Source organism: Eretmochelys imbricata, chromosome 9 (assembly GCF_965152235.1).
Source record: "Eretmochelys imbricata isolate rEreImb1 chromosome 9, rEreImb1.hap1, whole genome shotgun sequence".
NCBI lineage: Eukaryota > Metazoa > Chordata > Testudines > Cheloniidae > Eretmochelys > Eretmochelys imbricata.
Window position 1 is genome coordinate 74187017 of NC_135580.1, and position 21375 is coordinate 74208391.

Here is a 21375-nt window from a genome sequence, read left to right on the forward strand (position 1 = left end):
CGGTGGTGGGAGGCTAAATGCGACCTTGTAACGAAAGCACATGTGTTATGTATGTAATGTTAACAGCAAGGTTTACCCTGAAAAAGAGTGTAGCCACTGTTTTATAAAATGTGTCTTTTTAAATACCGCTGTCCCTTTTTTTTTTTCCTCCACCAGCTACATGTGTTTCAATGATCACAGGATCTTCTCCTTCCCAGAGGCTAGTGAAGCTTAGAAAGAAAAAAAAACGCACTCGAGATGAAATGTTCTCTGAGCTCATGCTGTCCTCCCACACTGACAGAGCACAGACGAATGCGTGGAGGCAAATAATGTCAGAGTGCAGGAAAGCACAAAATGACCGGGAGGAGAGGTGGCGGGCTGAAGAGAGTAAGTGGTGGGCTGAAGACAGGGCCGAAGCTCAAATGTGGCGGCAGCGTGATGAGAGGAGGCAGGATTCAATGCTGAGGCTGCTGGATGACCAAACCAGTATGCTCCAGTGTATGGTTGAGCTGCAGCAAAGGCAGCTGGAGCACAGACTGCCACTACAGCCCCTGTGTAACCAACCGCCCTCCTCCCCAAGTTCCATAGCCTCCACACCCAGACGCCCAAGAACGTGGTGGGGGGGCCACCGGCCAACCAGCCACTCCGCCACAGAGGATTGCCCAAAAAAAGAAGGCTGGCATTCAATAAATTTTAAAGTTGTAAACTTTTAAAGTGCTGTGTGGCATTTTCCTTCCCTCCTCCACCACCCCTCGTGGGCTACCTTGGTAGTCATCCCCCTATTTGTGTGATGAATGAATAAAGAATGCATGAATGTGAAGCAACAATGACTTTATTGCCTCTGCAAGCGGTGATCGAAGGGAGGAGGGGGAGGGTGGTTAGCTTACAGGGAAGTAGAGTGAACCAAGGGGCGGGGGGTTTCATCAAGGAGAAACAAACAGAACTTTCACACCGTAGCCTGGCCAGTCATGAAACTGGTTTTCAAAGCTTCTCTGATGCGTACCGCACCCTCCTGTGCTCTTCTAACCGCCCTGGTGTCTGGCTGCGCGTAACCAGCAGCCAGGCGATTTGCCTCAACCTCCCACCCCGCCATAAACATCTCCCCCTTACTCTCACAGATATTGTGGAGCACACAGCAAGCAGTAATAACAGTGGGAATATTGGTTTCGCTGAGGTCTAAGTGAGTCAGTAAACTGCGCCAGCGCGCCTTTAAACGTCCAAATGCACATTCTACCACCATTCTGCACTTGCTCAGCCTGTAGTTGAACAGCTCCTGACTACTGTCCAGGCTGCCTGTGTACGGCTTCATGAGCCATGGCATTAAGGGGTAGGCTGGGTCCCCAAGGATACATATAGGCATTTCAACATCCCCAACAGTTATTTTCTGGTCTGGGAATAAAGTCCCTTCCTGCAGCTTTTGAAACAGACCAGAGTTCCTGAAGATGCGTGAAATGTCCCTTGTGATCAACCAGAGCTTGCAGCACTATCGAAAAGTACCCCTTGTGGTTTATGTACTCGGCGGCTTGGTGCTCCGGTGCCAAGATAGAGATATGGGTTCCGTCTATGGCCCCACCACAGTTAGGGAATCCCATTGCAGCGAAGCCATCCACTATGACCTGCACATTTCCCAGGGTCACTACCCTTGATATCAGCAGATCTTTGATTGCGTGGGCTACTTGCATCACAGCAGCCCCAACAGTAGATTTGCCCACTCCAAATTGATTCCCAACTGACTGGTAGCTGTTTGGCGTTGCAAGCTTCCACAGGGCTATCGCCACTCGCTTCTCAACTGTGAGGGCTGCTCTCATCTTGGTATTCATGCGCCTCAGGGCAGGGGAAAGCAAGTCACAAAGTTCCATGAAAGTGCCCTTACGCATGCGAAAGTTTCGCAGCCACTGGGAGTCGTCCCAGACCTGCAACACTATGCGGTCCCACCAGTCTGTGCTTGTTTCCCGAGCCCAGAATTGGCGTTCCACAGCATGAACCTGCCCCATTAGCACCATGATGCATGCATTGGCAGGGCCCATGCTTTCAGAGAAATCTGTGTCCATGTCCTGATCACTCATGTGACCGCACTGACGTCGCCTCCTTGCCCGGTATCGCTTTGCCAGGTTCTGGTGCTGCATATACTGCTAGATAATGCGTGTGGTGTTTAATGTGCTCCTAATTGCCAAAGTGAGCTGAGCGGCCTCCATGCTTGCCTTGGTATGGCGTCCACACAGAAAAAAGGCGCGGAACGATTGTCTGCCGTTGCTCTGACGGAGGGAGGGGCGACTGACGACACGGCTTACAGGGTTGGCTTCAGGGAGCTAAAATCAACAAAGTGGGTGGCTTTACATCAAGGAGTATTTCAGGCAGGACTTCACGGAGGGTTCCAATAAGAAATGGTGCACCTAAGTTATTGTTCTTATTGGAACAAGGAGGTTAGCCTGGCCTCTGATTGATACATGGCTAGATTTACCTCGCTGCACCTTCTCTGTGAGTGACTGCAGTGTGACCTAGAGGAATGAGTCCCCTAGACGGGGGAGGAGGCAAATGAATACAAAACAAATCTGTTCTATTTCTTGTTTTGATCCACTCCATCTATCTTTTACATCTTTGGCTGGCAGCAGACGGTGCAGAAGGACTGCATGCCATCCACATCTCATGGCTGCTCAGCAGAAGATGGTGCAGTAGGACTGCTAGCCATCCTCATCTCTTGCCTGCCCGGCAGAAGATGATGCAATAGGACTGCTAGCAATCCGTATTGCCTGCCTGCTCACCATAAGACAGTTCAATAGGACTGACTGCAGGACTAAAGAGAATGACCTGGTCAAGTCACTCCAAATTTAGTCCCTGCGCCAATGTCTGCCCAGGCGCTCCCAGCCGACGTGGCCAGGAGCACCTCAGACAGGACGAGGACGGCTACCAGTCATGCTGTACCGTCTGCTGCCACAAGGCAAGGGGTTGCTGCTACTGTGTAGCAATGCCGTACCGCGTCTGCCAGCACCCAGGAGACATACGGTGACGGTTACCTGAGCGGGCTCCATGCTTGCCGTGGTATGGCGTCTGCACAGGTAACTCAGGAAAAAAGGTGCGAAACGATTGTCTGCCCTTGCTTTCACGGAGGGAGAGAGGGAAGGGGGGCCTGACGATATGTACCCAGAACCACCCGCGACAATGTTTTAGCCCTATCAGGCATTGGAATCTCAACCCAGAATTCCAATGGGCAGCGGAGACTGCAGGAACTGTGGGATAGCTATCCACAGTGCAACGCTCCGGAAGTTGACTCTAGCCTCAGTACTGTGGAAGCACTCCGCCGAGTTAATGCACTTAATGCACTTAGAGCATTTTCTGTGGGGACACACACACTCGAATATATAAAACCGATTTCTAAAAAACCGACTTTTATAAATTCGACCTTATTCCGTAGTGTAGACATACCCTGACACACCAATTTTGGTTCACCTATTTTCTGTTTCATACTTTTCTTATTTACCAGGCATGATCTTAACACTTGAGTTATATCAGTAGGCTTTTTTTGTTTGGACTAATTCAGACCTTCTGTCTTGCCTTTGCACTTTCCCGCCTTGTCCCCCATCAACATTTATGACGTTTTATAAACTTTCACTCACTTTTTACAGTTTAGCTCACAATTAGGGTAAATTTGTAGGCCCTGTAATCACAACGGGGGGAAGACAAATGAAGAGATTTACAAAAGACTTTGGGATCATAATGGAAGTGGGAGGGAGAGAGAGACCGCAGGTTAAGAGCTAGGGTCTGAGTTAAAAGAGGCAGATAAATGTGGCACAGGACTTTCTACTGTTCCTTGATGTCAGACATTTTCTTGGCAGTTCTGTTTGCACATATATAGATACTACTAAGAAAATATGTAGTTTTCCCTTTTATAATGTATTCACAACAACCACGTTCTTACTTCAAATGCACTTCTGCTCTATATGAAAGCTGCAGTTCACCAGGTGAATTGCTCATGCCAGTATTAGTGAATATATTGATTATATAGGAATTTACGGAGCTGTAACCAACAAATTATTCAAGCTCACTAGTGGAAATAGTAATTTTAAGGACCATATTGATTCATGCCAACTTAGGATATCTAAAAAAGTAATAAAGTACTATATGTGGCTTTGAAGTTCAGCAACACTCTAGTAAATAATAGAATGTTTCGTCCTTCAAACTAGTCAAGGATAAAATTCCATTTACTTAACAGTGAAGTTGGAGCTTGCTCTAAGAAGATAAAAATAAGCTTTTCTGAATGTCGTGTACTGGCTTTTTCAATTGCATCTATGCAAGAAAGGAAATAGATTATTAATTTTAATACATATGGGTGCAACAGCTTGAAATTAGGTCCCATTATTAAAAAGAATAACCAAATCCTGGCTTTTTTACAATTAGGTAATTAGATACTGAATGATGTTGAAGCTGGTACATGATCATGGCACTTTAATTCAGAAGATAGACTTACTTTATACAAATGCTAAATATATTTAATGAAGAATGAATTCATATATACATTTAATGAAAGTTTAAGCATTGCTTTTGTTCCCAGAATTGGCCTTAAGTTATCTGTTTAGCCTGTGCCCAAGTATCCATGTTCCCTTCCTTTTACCCTCTAATGCCCCTCCTTCCTTCTCTGGGCTTCGGAGAAGAGAGGAACTGAAGATTTCCCCTTGCTCAGACCTACAAATCCTCATGTATATGGGGTGGCTGAAGGAGAAAGTGGGATGTTTTTGAGAGTTGAATGAATGAGTGGTGGGGAGAGAAGTGGATGATGGGTGGGTGTGGGGGCAATAAGAGCTAATTATAAAGAGGTGGGTTAACTGGGGTAGGGATCACATGTGCTGGGAAAATGGCACCCCACTTGGGCAATTCTCACACTTTCTACACAAATTCACATGATGCTCATGAAGTGAGAGGTTAATAATACCAGCGATAACCAGTCACAAGGCTAAATTCTGCCTCTGTGTAGAAATGTCCTTAAATGAGTCCTTGTATAAACAACGTTAATATGCAACTACATTCAGATTGGCAAAAACCAAATTCACAGAGTCCCTATGCAGATTATTCCTGTTAGGAGCTTGAGACAACTGCCTAGCATTGGGTGTAGGTGCCTTTGACTATATCAGCAAAATCATGCTGATTTGGCCTGGATTTCTAGGCCCTTTCTAGAATGCTCCTCTGCAGCTGCATTCACAGAGGGCTTCTGAAGAGGATTTCCCATGGGGTTTTGTCATGCCTGGAGTGAGGCAGAAATATTCCGAGACACTGGAACTAAATGTTCAAAGCGTGTAAGACTTGCAAGTTCATGAAATTAGGTTTTCTTAGCAGCTGGCTTATGCTACTGAACTCGCTTCCACAATGATATCAGACTGACCACAGATCTCTCCACCTTCAAAATAAAACGTAATAAATCATCCCTCTTTACATTAGCTTCCCGTCAATGACTGTCCTATACAGATAGTGCCAAAAAAGTCTACCAAGTACTTTATGTAACTGTGTTTGTGCTATGATACCACAGCGATAGGTGCATTAAAATACAAAGATTAAATAAATTAGATATATGGTCATTTTATTATGTGAATAAAATTTTCAGGGCACAAGACAAAAACCACTACATTCGTTTTTATACTTGTTATCTACGCAGGATTTGAACCATGGGAGAAATCCATCTGAAAGGTAACAGGTAGGTTTTATTTATTTATTTATTTTACAAATTTCTGTGAGGGAAGTAGCATTCTTGTTTGTTAATATTCAAATAGACACACTTAATTATTAATTTTAGTAATAATTGCTGAATTTGAAAACTGGAATAAAACAACCTGCATCAGGGGAGTTATTCAGTACTTATACAGAAGTGTTGTAAAGTGCTCTAAAGATATGACAGAGTCCATGTGCAAAAGAGCTTACTGGTCTAAAGATACAAGAAGGTACAGTTGCATCCAAAAGCAAACAGGAGAGGCAGTGTGGGGAGTGATTTGCCTGGCTGGAACGATTCACAGACCAAAAGGACTTGGCACTAAACTTGAATTGGGAGGGTGTCTGAGAATTAGGGGCAGCTGATAGAGGTCAGCAAGGTCTCTCTAGCCTCCTTTTTTCCTTAATTTTTTCAAGTAGCAATTTATGAGGCATATTATACATTTTGTTCATAACAGTAGTGCTTGAATAATATTTACCTAATATTTACCTAATTATTGAATAATTTATCTTAAAATGTCCAGGCTAAAGATATGTAATAATTTGAAACCTTTTGCTACTTTTATGAGTTTAATTATCAGTATCATTATTGGACCTATCTTTAAATCAATGTGAAAAATGTATAATATGCCTCATAAATTGCTACTTGAAATATTATAAACTGCTGCTCTTGCTTGTTTATTTAGCAGCTCACTTTAGTGGCCACTTAAATCAGTACCCTTCAAAGCTATCTATTACTGTCATGTAACGGAAGTAAAAACAAAAAGTTTATTGAAGTGGATTTTTTTCTCCCAGTTTCAGCAGTTTATAAATGTGTATACAAAACACACATACACCCACTGTGCACACAAAAATGGATAATTGCATATGCAATTAGAGATCTTCAAAACTGGCTCAGACAATTCCTAGTACCAAACAAAAGTCTGCTTGGGAGTGCATATGGTGTTGGTCTAAAACTATCCACTATAAACCACAGATGGTATTGCAAAAAGAGATCTCTCTTTTCTCTGGTTTCAGAGTGGTAGCCATGTTAGTCTGTATCAGCAAAAAGAACGAGGAGTACTTGTGGCACCTTAGAGACTAACAAATTTATTTGAGCATAAGCTTTCGTGGGCTAAAACCCACTTCACTAGATGCATGAAGTGGGTTTTAGCCCACGAAAGCTTATGCTCAAAATAAATTTGTTAGTCTTAAGGTGCCACAAGTACTCCTCGTTCTTTTTTCTGTGTTTCCAATTATAGTTAATGCAGCAGACTTTACATCATATCAGAGTACCTATTCTCAGGATCCTAAATAGCTAAATATGTGACAATATATAAAAAAGAATGCCTGGAATGTTAGTGGTGCATGCTTCACAAACTCTTAATACAATTAATTAACCAATTTCATATAAATATACACACACACAAAGTATAAAGATTTATTGTTTTGCAAAATTAAAATCAAGAAAATATAATTCTCTCAGCTCTAATAAAAAAATTAAAACAAAAGCCTGTCTTCTTTTCTTTCTCTTCCCTTCTACGATATGAATGTTTTCTATAACTGTTTAAAACAGCTGGATTTTGTCAACTGTAACTCCATTCTTCTCATCACTTATTTATTATAGATTTCTTTTTTATTCCCTCTGTTTTCCCTTAAGTTTCCTATTTTTTCATCTCTCACCCCCACTGTTTTTTTTCCTCTTAATTTTACATTAACTGCTTTAATACACATTTTTTTCATGTGTACTATTCTCTTATTCTTCATGTCCATCCTCTTCTTCTTTAGGCCTCCTCCTTTCCTTTTCTCACCAGAAAAACATGAACAGAGGTTTCGTGCCTATTAAGGTGACCATTCATGTTTCAAAGATAAAAAAGGAATTATCTGAAATATAAATGACAAAGCTCATGTTTAAGTTACTGCACTCTATAATGTTTTATTCCTGGCACAAAATCATGTGTGTCAGAATGCATACATGAGTATATTGTACAATAACTGCTTGGAAACATTTTTCATCTGACCAAATACTTCTTAGCAGCTTTAAAAAAACAGTCAACTCATGTTTCCTCTAGCACCAAATAAAGGATATCCCTTAAAATACAGTCTCTTATTTCCTGCTCTCGTCTTCTTTCATTTTCCCTAACACTTTCTTCTCTACCTCTTGCTGCCCAACTCTATCTTTTCCTTCCATCATCTTTTTTCTCCCTGTACTCTCATCAGTTTATAGTACTCCTGTACACGTGGCATTCCCAGAATTTCTCCTACATCTCCTTGTTTGCATAGCAGGTGTTCTCTTCTCCTGATCATCCCCATCACTAGCCAAATGTATCCTGTGATAGCCAGTGTTTCTTCCTGATTCTACCAGAGACAGCAGCCAATGCTGCAAAAAGAAGAAATAATGTAGAGCAAGTGAGAGGGAGGAGCACTGATCAGTACAAGAGCGCTCAGCTAGATTTATCTTTCTCAATCAGAGAAAGCAAAGCAGTGAAACAATGGTTGTTATCCCTATGCTGCAGCCAACTGGGAAATCCATGAACAGGCAACTCAGTTCGGCCCTGATTGAACTCTCCTGTGGGCCCAGGGCTATTAGATTTTGTGGGGCTCCTGTATACAAGTCATTTTCCTGGGAGGGAGTTTGGTGCAGGAGAGAGCTGGAGCAGGGGATTGCGGTGCAGGAGGAGGTGCAGGGTCTGGGAGGGAGTTTGGGTTTAGGAGGGGGAATTATGATCTGGGGCAGGTGGCTGGGGTGAAGGAGGAGGTGTGAGATGCAGGCTCTGGCCAGGAGGCGCTTACCACAGGTGGCTCCCAACCAGCGGCGCAGCAGGGCTCAGGCAGGCTGCCTGCATGCTGTGGCCCCACGCTGCTCCCAGAAGTGGCTGACTGCTAGCATGTCTCTATGGCCCGAGGGGAGGGAGACAGTGTGTCTCCATGCGCTGCCCGGATCCTCAAGCACCACCCCTGCAGCTGGGGACTTTTAGTGGCCCAGAGTTGGAGATTGCTGCCTGTCATTTATTTTTGTGGGGCCCCCCTTGAGCCGGGGCCCTGGGCTGCAGTCCCTAAAACCCCTGCCTTAATCCAGCCCTTACTCCAATGCAGGAACCTGGAAGCTGCTCCCCAAAATCAGAACCATCAGAAGAACCCAGGGTTTTGAGAAGTGCTAGGGCTGAGCTGTTGCTTCTTTAAACTACATACAGATGACCCAATCCAAAAATCCCACATCCAAACCACCTCACACTTTGTGACATTTGAAATACAGATTCAAATTTTGCCATGAGCCTCTCCTCTGCTTTAAACCATTCAGAGAAAATCCCAAACCAGATTGAAACAGGGGATTTGAGGTTTTTGCTCAGGACTGTAACGAGAAGTATTTGAGTCAAAATAATCTGGTTTCAGTCATAGAAATTTATTTGAGGAATACAGAATCCTATTTAGGCCGGTGTGCATTTTCCTCAGAACTGGTTATCCAGCAGCAGAAAATACTGTCAAACGTTTAAGAGCGACCAGTAGGTTTTTTTTTGCCAAAAATTTCCCTCAGTTGTTAACAATGCTACTACTCCAGAGCGGGTGCACTAGAGCAGAAAGGGCTCCAGACAGCCATTAACATTTCAATCATCTTATTGTCTAACACTGTCCAGAGTAGGTCTACGTGATATGGGTACAAGTCCTCACTTGGTGTAAATCGGCTCCTCCAAAGAAAATGGAACTATGCCAGCATACACCATCTGAGGATCTGGCCCCTGGTGCTTAAAATGCCAGCATCTACTAGCTCCTTCGTCTACATTAGCACACCTAGTGTTGCTCCCAGCAGTAGAGGGGCATTGGTATTAGCAACTGTGGGATATGTTAGTATAAAAATAAAATGTAAAAATAAAAATAAAAGTATGGACACAGACTTACAGTGCTGTTTTAGCAAAAATGATCCTAGTTTAGAGATGGCCTAAGACTATCATCCATTCCACATCAGTGAAGCACAGAGTAAGAGAATACGATTTTAGCTGTCTATATTTAGTTACTAAATAAATTGTACTGAGATTTTGCTGTGCACATTATTTCACATCACTCCATTGGTTATCATTCCTTTTGTTTATTAGTATCCATTGAAAGAATGAAATGATTAACTATAGCATTCATTAAAGAATTAGAAAACAGAGACCCATTGTATTATCCAGGAAACAGGCACAATACACACTGCTAAACACACACTGCAATATAATCAGCCCTGAGAGAGACCATCCTTTCCAGATTCAATATCTATTTTACAGTAAAACTGGAACTTTTTTGTATTTTAAAATATAAATCAATGTGGAAGGCAATGTGTGCTTGTTGGTAGATGTGTGTGACTGCTCCATATAATACAACTTATCCTGGACAGCAGGGTCTTGAATTGAAAATCTTTAGTGGAGTTTTGTTGTTCCAAATATATTTGCTTATTAAAAATTTTAAGCTAGTATTGGAACGTAAAGTGATGAAAGACAGAAGATTAAACCTTTCCCAGTATATTAAGTAACTTAAAGCAGTGCAAAATTAGTTCTTTAGACTGACTTCACCTCTCTTGTAATAGGCACCCATGGAAATTCAAATTTGGGCAACTGCAGAATGATATCAAAAGAGACATTGGTGACACAGACTCCGAAGGCAAGAGTCTCTGGAATGACACGCTATACTAACAATCAGCATGGGGAGATCTTACTAGAATCTCCATATTTGGCCCTTATCAGGCTGGAACAGAAGTTGGATGCTACCCATATTTTGATGATTTGAACAGAAATTAAACTGGAACAAAAGACTGGCTGTGTAGGGAAATACAGTGAGGGAACACCACAAAAAATCATTACGCTGAAGCTCAAACAGATCTGTTAATGAAGGGTAACAACCACCAATTAGGAAGGAAAACACCATATCTGGAGAACACTCCAAACTATACCAATTTATGGTTAGTGAATTTCCCTAAATGTGGATGGTGAATTAATTAGTAAAATTAAGCTTGAGCTGTTCAAACTGTACTTGACAGAAGGCTTTGATATTTCTGGAGACTGCTTCCCATTTACTGGAATGAGCTATTCTAACTAATTAGAAATCTATGTATTGAACTTAACTAAAGACATACAACTGAGTTACTGCAATGTTAAGGTTGCTCAGTTACAATCATAAAAATGCAGGAAATGCAAAAGTTAAGGTACCAACAGCAATGTTAACTTTGCTCTATTACACATCCTGTATGTACTGTAGTCAAACCCAGACAAAGGCAATCTAGAGTCACCATGACATCAGGGTCATTTTATGACTTTTTAATAATAAAAAGTAACACTCAACACATATATAGCACTTTTTATTCTGTAGATCTCAACAAACTTTACAAAGGTGGAGAAATAGCATCTTTATTTTACTAATGGGGAACATAGAGGTGCAGTGACTTGCACTGGGTCATTCAGCAAGTCAACGGCAGAGGTGGGATAGTTAATTTAACTAGGCAATATTAGGCCATAGCCATATAATTGCTGACCTTGGAAACCCTAGAGCAGATGGTTGTCTGACTCCAGCAGCCATTTGCAGCACTAACTCAATTAACCTCTGGTAAGAATGAGGGAGTTGTGTCTATTTTTATAAATATCATATGCACCCCAGGTTACCAGCTTAATATTATCCTGCCTGACTGCAAGGAGTTAAATTGTTAAAGGGAGATTGTTAAAGGGAAAAACAGAAATATGAAACAGTGACAAATCAGGTACTAACACACATGATATCAAGGTTCCTTGAGGAAACACTGGAGAAGCTATTAATTGGGGAATAGCCACCTGCCTGGCTCCAGCTAGGCTAGCAAGGTTTATTCTTCCCAGGCCCAAATCTAGGATCAAAGGGGATACTAAAACCCTAAAATGCCAACTTAGGGAGGAATGGAGGTTGAATGGGCAGCAGTAGCTGGAGATGAGTTTCTGATAGACCAAGAATGCCAGAAGGGCTTTCTGACTCTCCCAGTCTGAGCTCAGTAGAATTCACCCAAAACTTGCAAAGAAAGACTAAAGTTTATGTAAGAACTTGGTGTACAGGCCTTTTGGTGTTTTATCTCTTTTCTCTGCTTGAGTGAATAATCAAAGCTTTGTTTTGAAGATGTTTTTGAGTTAGTTATTTAGCCAGCTGCTGGTCACTGGCTCCTGTGGAAGAGATTATTCACTTTCTCACTTTTATAGTACTTCTGTATTTTGAGTATAAATTATAGATTATAAACAATTTAAACTCCATTTTTAAATAGTTGTATTAAATTAGTGGATTTATTTATTATGAAAACCAAAGTGTAAGAATTAGAGTTTTTGCAATGAATATATTTATAGATAATATGTTTCTGGATCTCCTTATATAATATGACAGCATACAGCAAATACAGAAATATACAAATTTATCTCAATACCTAGAAGAGCGGTTGATCAATCAATCAGACCATAGCTTTAATATTTTCTGGATAACTTTTACTCTTTCAACTTTTTTAAATGCATAAATAATTTAGATTGCACAAAGCTAACCACTAAGTGGAATATTTTTCATAGTGCTGGGAACAGAACAAACCCACACCGCAGTATCTACTAAGTACTCACCACAGTTTGATGATTGACCTGGATCACCTCATCCCCTGCATGGATCTTCTTACACTGGTCTGCAGGAGACTAAAGCCAAGAGATAACAGTTAATTTGGCAACTGTGAAGGACCAAGAACTAGTAGGGAAAAAAAGACAATAGGCCCTACCCAAGGAAACTCAGTTCTAATAACAATAGTAAATTGTATTTATAAGATGCTGTGTTACCTTTCCCAACCACAGTATACATATTAGTATTGTGACTGGGTACTTTAGATTCCCTATCCCTGCATTAGTGATCATCTTCTCCACTGAGCCCTGGTGCACTCTATTGCCCACCTCCCATGCAATTTAACTTGTAGTTGTATTACCGTTCTTGCAAATATGAGATTAGGGTGTCAAGCAGCCCAAACTCTATGGGTACGAGTGCACACAGCTGAATGGAAGGTGCCAGGCACCAGCAGGTACAGCTGAGGTCTTGCATTGTTAAATCAATAGTTATCCAAAAATGTTGGAGAGCACCAGAAATATAGCCAAGAAAACAAAGTAACTAGCCAAATAAACAATCCACTGAAATTTTAGGTTTGCAGCCAGTATGAAACCTGAAATATCAATAAATTTGCCCCTTTCATTTGACAAGGGTGATTTGAAATTAGAGGTATCCTTCGAGCGTTTGACTCTGTTCTTCAGTGATGGATAATGGCCTTGATAGGTGATTTTCTTAAACTTATTTAAGAGCAGTTCATCTACTTCAGTCTAGACCTTCAAGATGAAATATCCTTAATTGTCATAACTTTGGTTGCTTTGGGCTGGACCATAATCTTTATTTCAGTGTAACCCAGCAGTTTACAATAAAGCAAATATAGACTCAGGCTCTGGATTGGACAGAGCACTGGGACTCCAGTGAGTTCTAAGTATGTGCCTCAGTCCTCTGAGAAATAATGAGGGACTTGAGCACCCGTGTAAGAGCTTTACTGAATCAGGGCCTAAAACAGAAACAAGATTAATTCTACCATTAAAACTAGACTAAAACTACAAAGAAAACCAGCATGTTGTGACCCAGATCTTCTGAATTAAATACATAAATTAAAACAAAGAGGTGGGATGGGCTATTTTCAGAAGAGCCCTGATTATGAAAAGGAATGTAGTGTTGTGTTATCAGAGCAGTAAATCTAGAAGTAAAGTGAGCTTTTTTCACTTTCCCAGAAAAACTTCTCAGTAAACCTACTAAAAAACACTAAGAATATCCTTGTTGAAATAATAACGTCTAATAACTCTAAAAACTTCATCCAGAAAAGCGCTGAGGACACGTGTAGTTGGAAATGTTTTAAACCTTTTATTTCTTAAATGTTGAAATGGCAAATACCTTTATGAAACGCATACTTGCAAAGACGTTCTATAAACACACAATTCCTAATAGAGCTCCTAATATCATTCCTATGTAAATAGTAAAATGTTTAAAGATTAGATTTAAAAGCTCTTGTAATAATTTTATGGGAATATTGAAATAAAATTAACTTAAAATATGTTAATCTCCTGTTAATCACCAAATGATTAGAGCATGTATTCTTGGAGAGATGATAGAAAGTTAAATATTGGTAAATTAACTAATTTGATTAAAAATTCTTAATATTCCTTAATTGGCCTGTTTTAAGACAGCTCCTTAAATGGCGAATGGCTTCTTCCAAGTTATTGATTTAGATATTTTCTTCCATTTCATAGAATTTAATTAAATAGCTTTGCCGAATTATAAACTGTCTGGTTGTTCTTGTAAATAACCAACAAGAGCCACCTTTCCTTAAACAAAAGTATTTTGCCCATTCATAAATATTTTAAGTTATCTAAGGGACAGGCTAAGACTGGCTTCCCAATAATTTTGGGAAATAAGACCTTGGTCTCCATTTAACAAAAGAAAAGTGCCCCAGCAAATGCAGGCCCACTCTCAGAAGTATAAACCCTGTTAAAAAGCTCTGCACAGAGAGATGTACAGAAGACATTGTAATGGAAGTAAGCAGTTTGTCATTTGTGTTGTGTTTTTTTTTAACGTTTTCTTTTTCTTTCTTTAATACTAAAATAGCCTGGGCTGTTAATTGTAATTATTTTTCTTGATCTCAATCATGATGTCCCAGGAGGTGGAACAGGAACAGAAAAGAACCCATCACTAAAATACTAAGAGTCACACCCCTGAGTTGGCAGTTAGAGAAACAATTAGTAAGAGCTGGTTTACCATTCCTTGCTTTGCTAAATTTTCAGTATTTTTAAAATAAAATTAATTGGCATTCAACAATTTAAAATTGCCCTATTTTACCATACCCTCCTTACCATTGCATGCTTCAGGTGTTGACAGTCACATGCTCTTGGACCTCAGTGAGAGTAATGGTATATAGCAGCCAAGAGTTCAGAAAATGTGAAAATCCATAATTTATACAGAGTTTCAAACATCACTGAAATCCCAATCCTTTCTCCCTGAGAAAGCTGGCCTTTGATCTAATGTCACCGGAAGGCATAACAGGCTTTCTCAGTAAAATTCTTGTGAACTAAACATACTAACTAAGGTAGACATTGTATGGTTTAAGTGACATATTCAGCACATGGATTAAAAAATTGCTGTCTATGGCCACCTTTTCAGTGTTACTGCAGGGTGTGGTGAAAGCTGATCAAATCTATATTTTTATTGTGAATAAACAAAAGGCATTTCCATTCATCAGTCAAGGGAGTTACAGGCATGAGCAATTATTATGACGGTTATTTTTGATAAAACACTTGATATAATTTTCAGGAGTGAAGAATAATCATTTAAGGGAAGTGTACTTAATAAGAGAGTGTCATATGGTGTATTTCCTTTTTTGGTTGTAGTTATAAGAAAATGATTTAAGTAGGAAGACAAATGAATTAATATCCCAGTCCTTCACACTTCCTCTCTGCAGCCACATGCACAGCTGGCTAAACAAGGTTAAAGACAAACTAAAAGAGGATATATTTATGGGAGCCCACTGTTAAAATACTGACAGAACAAGTTTATGGTTTTTATTAAGACTTCTGTTTTTCACTAGTATATAATATTTCAGATCTAAAACACTTTATAGTATTATTGGATTAAGGTCACAACATCCTGGAGAGAGATGTAGGTAAATATTTCTATTTTACAAATGTGGAATGGAAAGAGAGTTTATTCTGCATCTTACACTGGGCAGTAGCTTATTCGGCATGTAGTTGCACTGGTTTCAGTGGGACTACTAAAGGAATGAGAAGCCACTCAATGAGTTAATAAGGGTGACAGAAAAAGGCTGTAAGCAAATTTGACCAAAAACTTGTATACCAAGTTGATAGCAGCCGAGGAGAGAATACCATGATTTCTTACTGCACTAACTGCTGGGCCACCAGTCTTCCCATTTTCTGAATGCTGAGGCAAAATGTAATCCATCTCTAGGCAGGCATTCATCTAGTAATTACTTGGAGTACTCAACTATCCCAGTTTCTATATCTTGTTATGTTGAGGGTTTGGAAAAAACTTGCTAGAGCTGGTGGATACAACAGGCACCTGCCATTCAGGCAAAATGAGGGGCTATTCTTCACTACAGGGAGATTGACACTGCTGCAATCGATGAAGCACGGGTCAATTAAGCAGGTCTAGTGAAGGCCCACTAAATCAACGGCAGAGCGCTCTCCGGTCGACCCTGATACTCCACCTCTCCAAAAAGAGTAAGGGAAGTCGACCAGAGAGCATCTCCCCTTGATGCAGTGCAGTGAAGACACTGGGGTAGGTTGACCTAAGCTACGTTGACTCCAGCTACATTATTCATGTAGCTTGAGTAGTGTAACTTAGGTCAACTTAAACCGGTAGTGAAGACACGCCCAAGAAAATAATTAAATTACACTTTGTTTAAAGATAGCTGAAACAATAAGAGCCACCACCCGAAACACAGACGGTATGCAAGGCCGCTCAGGAATCTGAACTGTATGGATGGAAGGGTTTTACTGTGGACTGAATGTAAAAGCAAGAGAAGAGGACTGATTTGACTGAAGCTGTGAGTAAGAGAGAAAAGAGGCAGAAGCACCACGAAAGCACACAGACAGGAGCAAAGCCTGAGATGCAGCCAGAGAAGCCCTGGGTAGCATGACCCTAACAAATTGCTAGGCGAGAGAGCTTTTGCATGTCCCTGTGGCCCGCACATCCCTGCGGCCCGCACTGCTTCCCACAGCTCCCATGGGCCAGGAACGGCGAATCGCAGCCACTGGAAACTGCAGGCAGCCGTGCCTGCGGACGGTCAATGTAAACAAACTGTCTCGTGGGCCGCCAGTGGATTACCCTGATGGGCCACATGCTGATATAGAGCAGCATAAACAAGTCATTGTCTGTATGAAATTTTAGCTTGTACTGACTTCGCTAGTGCTTTTTATGTAGCCTGTTGTAAAACAAGGCAAATATCTAAATGAGTTTAAAATACCCTTTGGAAGATCTCTGCATGCCCCCAGAGGTACACGTACCCCTGGCTGAGAACCATTGTGCTAGATCCTGGATTTTGGCTAACTACTCAAATCAAAATGGGTAACAGTATTATTAGTCTACTTATTGGGTCACTCGTAAGAGCTTTTAGGACATTTGCAGGTACAGGGTATTTCATCTCCATTTCTAGACCATAAAGTCATTGTGCATTAAATTGCTACACCCACAATGAATAGGAGGTGGATATGGAAGAGACAGAAATACTGTTGTTCCCAATTTGTTAGATTTCAATTAACATTAGCTGTAAAAGTTAAGATTTGGCTCTTGTTCCTTTTAAGTTCTTTTTCTGACTTTGAAAAAGCCGAGTTATTTATTATCTTTTAAAATTAAATTGTGGCTTTGGGGTCAATGATCCCTTCAAAAGGGATGATAAATCAATTTACTGAAATGATGGGAATAAAGGTCTTTGAAATTGCTTTATTTCATGAAACATTTTTTAGCAGAAATAAAGAACTAACTCTTAGTGGTGTCCTGCTTCCTTATGCTAGCAACACAGCAGTTTGCAAATTGGAAATTAGCCTCTAAAATATTTATGGTTTTCACTTGGTCTACTGACAATTTTTCTTTTTAAAGAGCTTGTGCCTTGTTTAATCAGAAACACTTTTCCCCTTCAAAAGTATATTTTTGTTAAAAAATCTTTAATAAGGAAATATACAAATGATTTATTTTCATTCACTACAAAGTTAGTTTCTGAACATGAAAGACAATGTGCACTACATTCAGCCACCAACAGCATATCACTAACAGGAAACGCTTTGAGAAGCCATCTCAGTGCTATTATGTTTATCATAAACCAGAAGACACAGAAAATTGGTTCGCAGTTTAAACTCGGAAAGGCAGACTCTTTTAAAAAAAAACAAAAAATCTGAGCCAAGCTTCACAAACCAAACACCAAGTCATAAAGAATAAAGAGACATGAAAGAACAGGATCACTGAGGAATTTTAACTAACGAGGGATTTTTTTTAAGTCAGTACAATACTTGACTAGAAACCACTGACTTGAATGATCATATTGAAACAACAGTGAAACAATACATACAGATGCACTGAATTAACTGAAAATAAATCAGAGAAAGGAACTGCATCAGAACAATAGGAGAAATATCAAATATTTTATGTGAATTAGGACATTTGCCACATTAGAAGTATACACTGGTACAGGCCATGGCCCAAACTACAGAAATGAGAAGTCTGATGATTTCAGCTGAACAGCACTAGGAACAGTCCTATTTCTCCACTTATCCACCTTGGCTGCATCGCTAGGGCTTACGAGTGCTAGCTCACACATGTGTTAGGCACATAGGTTGAAAATTCATCCATCATAATAAGGGCTACATTGGGAGCAGGTGGCTGAACAGCAGGCTTGCAGGGGAAATCCACAGCCACTGTACACAATGGAACTGAGTTTCATTCCAGTTGCAATGGCCAGTGAGGAGAGGTATTTCACAGGAGTTCCATGAAGGGCTGCTGCGTACATGATTATGTATATCCAAATGTCCACTAATCCTCTATATAGATAGCACAGAGGTATCATAGCCCCCATTTCATAACAGGGGATGCAGAAGTGGCTGCAGAGGACTGCTGAGTTAACCCAGGCTCTGTTTACACACTGGGTAAAAAACCTATCCCCCAAAACCTCACATAGTTCTCTTACACAAAGTCAGTTTATTCTGCCTTTTCCACAATGAAAAGCAAGTTGGGCCTGGGATAAGCTTAATGGTCTATATTATGGCCACGAAAACCCTGTATAGCTTGTGTTTGTTTTGATTTCAGCATAATTATTAGGTATTATTTGTATTACCATACTGCCTAGGAGCCTAGGCCTGGACCAGGACTCTATTGTGTGAGGCGCAGTACAATCACAGAACAAAAAGATAGTCCCTGCATTTGCTCCAACCCCTCAGACAGAGGCAAACACCTACAAGATCTCTATCAAGCATTCTTACAACTACAATACCCACCTGCTGAAGCGAAGAAACAGACTGACAGAGCCAGAAGAGTACCCAGAAGTCACCTACTACAGGACAGGCCCAACAAAGAAAATAACAGAACGCCACTAGCCGTCACCTTCAGCCCCCAACTAAAACCTCTCCAACGCATCATCAAGGATTTACAACCTATCCTGAAGGACGACTCATCACTCTCACAGATCTTGGGAGATAGGCCAGTCCTTGCTTACAGACAGCTCCCCAACCTGAAGCAAATACTCATCAGCAACCACACACCACACAACAGAACCACTAACCCAGGAACCTATCCTTGCAACAAAGCCCATTGCCAACTGTGTCCACATACCTATTCAGGGGACACCATCATAGGGCCTAATCACATCAGCCACACTATCAGAGGCTCGTTCACCTGCACATCTATCAATGCGATATATGCCATCATGTGCCAGCAATGCCCGTCTGCCATGTACGTTGGCCAAACTGGACAGTCTCTACGTAAAAGAATAAATGGACACAAATCAGACGTCAAGGATTATAACATTCAAAAACCAGTTGGAGAACACTTCAATCTCTCTGGTCACTCGATTACAGACCTAAAATTGGCAATTCTTCAACAAAAAAACTTCAAAAACAGACTCCAACGAGAGACTGCTGAATTGGAATTAATTTGCAAACTGGATACAATTAACTTAGGCTTGAATAGAGACTGGGAGTGGATGGGTCATTGCACAAAGTAAAACTATTTCCCCATGTTTATCCCCCCCTCCCACTCCCCACTGTTCCTCAGACGTTCTTGTCAACTGCTGGAAATGGCCCACCTTGATTATCACCACAAAAGGTTCCTCCCTCCCCTCCCCACTCTCCTGCTAGTAATAGCTCACCTTAAGTGATCACTCTGGTTACAGTCTGTATGGTAACACCCATTGTTTCATGTTCTCTATGTATATAAATCTCCCCACTGTATTATCCACTGAATGCATCCAATGAAGTGAGCTGTAGCTCATGAAAGCTTATGCTCAAATAAATTTTTTAGTCTCTAAGGTGCCACAAGTACTCCTTTTCTCCCTGCCCCAAAGAATTTACAGCCTAAGTAGATGACAAGAGACAACAAATGGATACAGACAAACAACGGGAGAGTACAAGAGAACACTGAAACAATACTGGGCAGTATGCTAGGCGGTGGACTCCACACACCAACAGCCTACCTGTTGTCAAGCATTTTGTAGGCCTCATGGCAAAGGAGAGTTTTGAAGGAGGATAGTGAATTAGTTTTGTGGATGATTATGGGGAACTTCTTCCAAAGGTGATCGCCAGTGTGGGAGAAACACAAAGGTGCTTTTTTGAAAGTGAGCGATGGAGGCATACATCGTAGGCTGATCAGAGGCAGGAATCAACCTTTTGATATTGACATCAGCCTCCTAATATCAGAATAGATCTGTTCTTGGCTGTTCTCTTCTTGGACTCAAACAAGTGCCTCTTTCACAGCTTCCTTTTCTTTCTCTCCCAATTCCTACCTCCCTTATTCTCCATCTGCCTCTCACTTTCCTTCACCCTGCTCACACCCTTCCCTCACTATCCTCACTCCATCTCTGCCCCATCCCTTGCTTTTCCTCTATTCAACTCCTCCATTGCACTGCTGTCCATTCTCTTTCCATGCCCAGGTGCTCATGTCCTCCAATACCTCCTGCACTCCCAAATAAAGCCCATTAACCACTTTAGTTCATTACACCATATTACACTATATTTTAAACTAAAGAAAACATAACTGTATTCACCATGGTATGCGCACCAAGTTAAGTACTCTAATGATCTTATCACTATAACTCCTTCTTCTGTGTCTCCAACGCAGTTGTGTCTTTCCTATGAATTCCCCTCTGAACCACCCAACTTCCGTGTCCATCTTCTGTTCTTGCACACCAGTCTCTTTCCCCTTCTGTGGGCACACAGAGGTGAACTAGACTTTTGAAAGGCAGGGAAGAAAAAGAGAGGTGAGGAGCTCATGGGACTAAGAGGAGAAAGAGAGGGAATCAGAATCTTTAGGGGTTTGGAAAAGGGGATCTTCAAGGACACAGAAGAGGGAAACTTCAGGGGAAGGAAAGAAGGGTGTGTTCTAATTCAATCACAAGAATTCTTGTTCATCAAGCAGAATGAAAACAGCAGGCATAGAAAACTCTTGCACACTAATTCCTCATTTACCCTGCATTCCTGACTATGTCCAGAGAGGTTACCGAATTATTTTTCAAAATGATTGTGATAGCAACCTTCAGCCTTCTTACTTCATTACTCAAAGTATTACGAATTCTTTCAGCTTTTCACACCTCAATCAAGCACCTTGCTGTAAATAATTCTTCTCCCTTAGGCGGTTGATAGTCATATTATTAAATATAATGTTTACTGAAAATAAAAAGATCATTTTGACCTTCTGTACTAAAAAGTACAACTGTGTCATCTCTGCATAGCTAGCTATACATGTTCCTCCTAAAAAATTTAAAAATACTTCCTAAATGTTTTATGAACCATCCAAGGAAGACTGAAATTGGCCTGATGCTATTAATTTCTTGACTGTACAATGGGATGCACATTAACGTGGTTTTACATAAAAATACAGAAACAACTGTTGTGAACTAGATACATTTCCAGTGAAAATGCTCCTTTTATTTCTATGCTGAAAAATAACACCCCCCAAAAATCTCCCTTA

General features: G+C 40.8%; 1 protein-coding gene across 1 annotated transcript in view; it reads right to left on the reverse strand.

The window, feature by feature from the left end:
• Positions 1-21375, reverse strand: part of LOC144270092 (connector enhancer of kinase suppressor of ras 2-like) — a 470860-nt gene that overhangs the window by 218972 nt on the left and 230513 nt on the right. The window contains exon 9 of the mRNA XM_077826316.1: positions 12243-12311. Coding sequence (XP_077682442.1) covers positions 12243-12311 — 69 coding nt within the window. The remainder of the gene's footprint in view (positions 1-12242; positions 12312-21375) is intronic.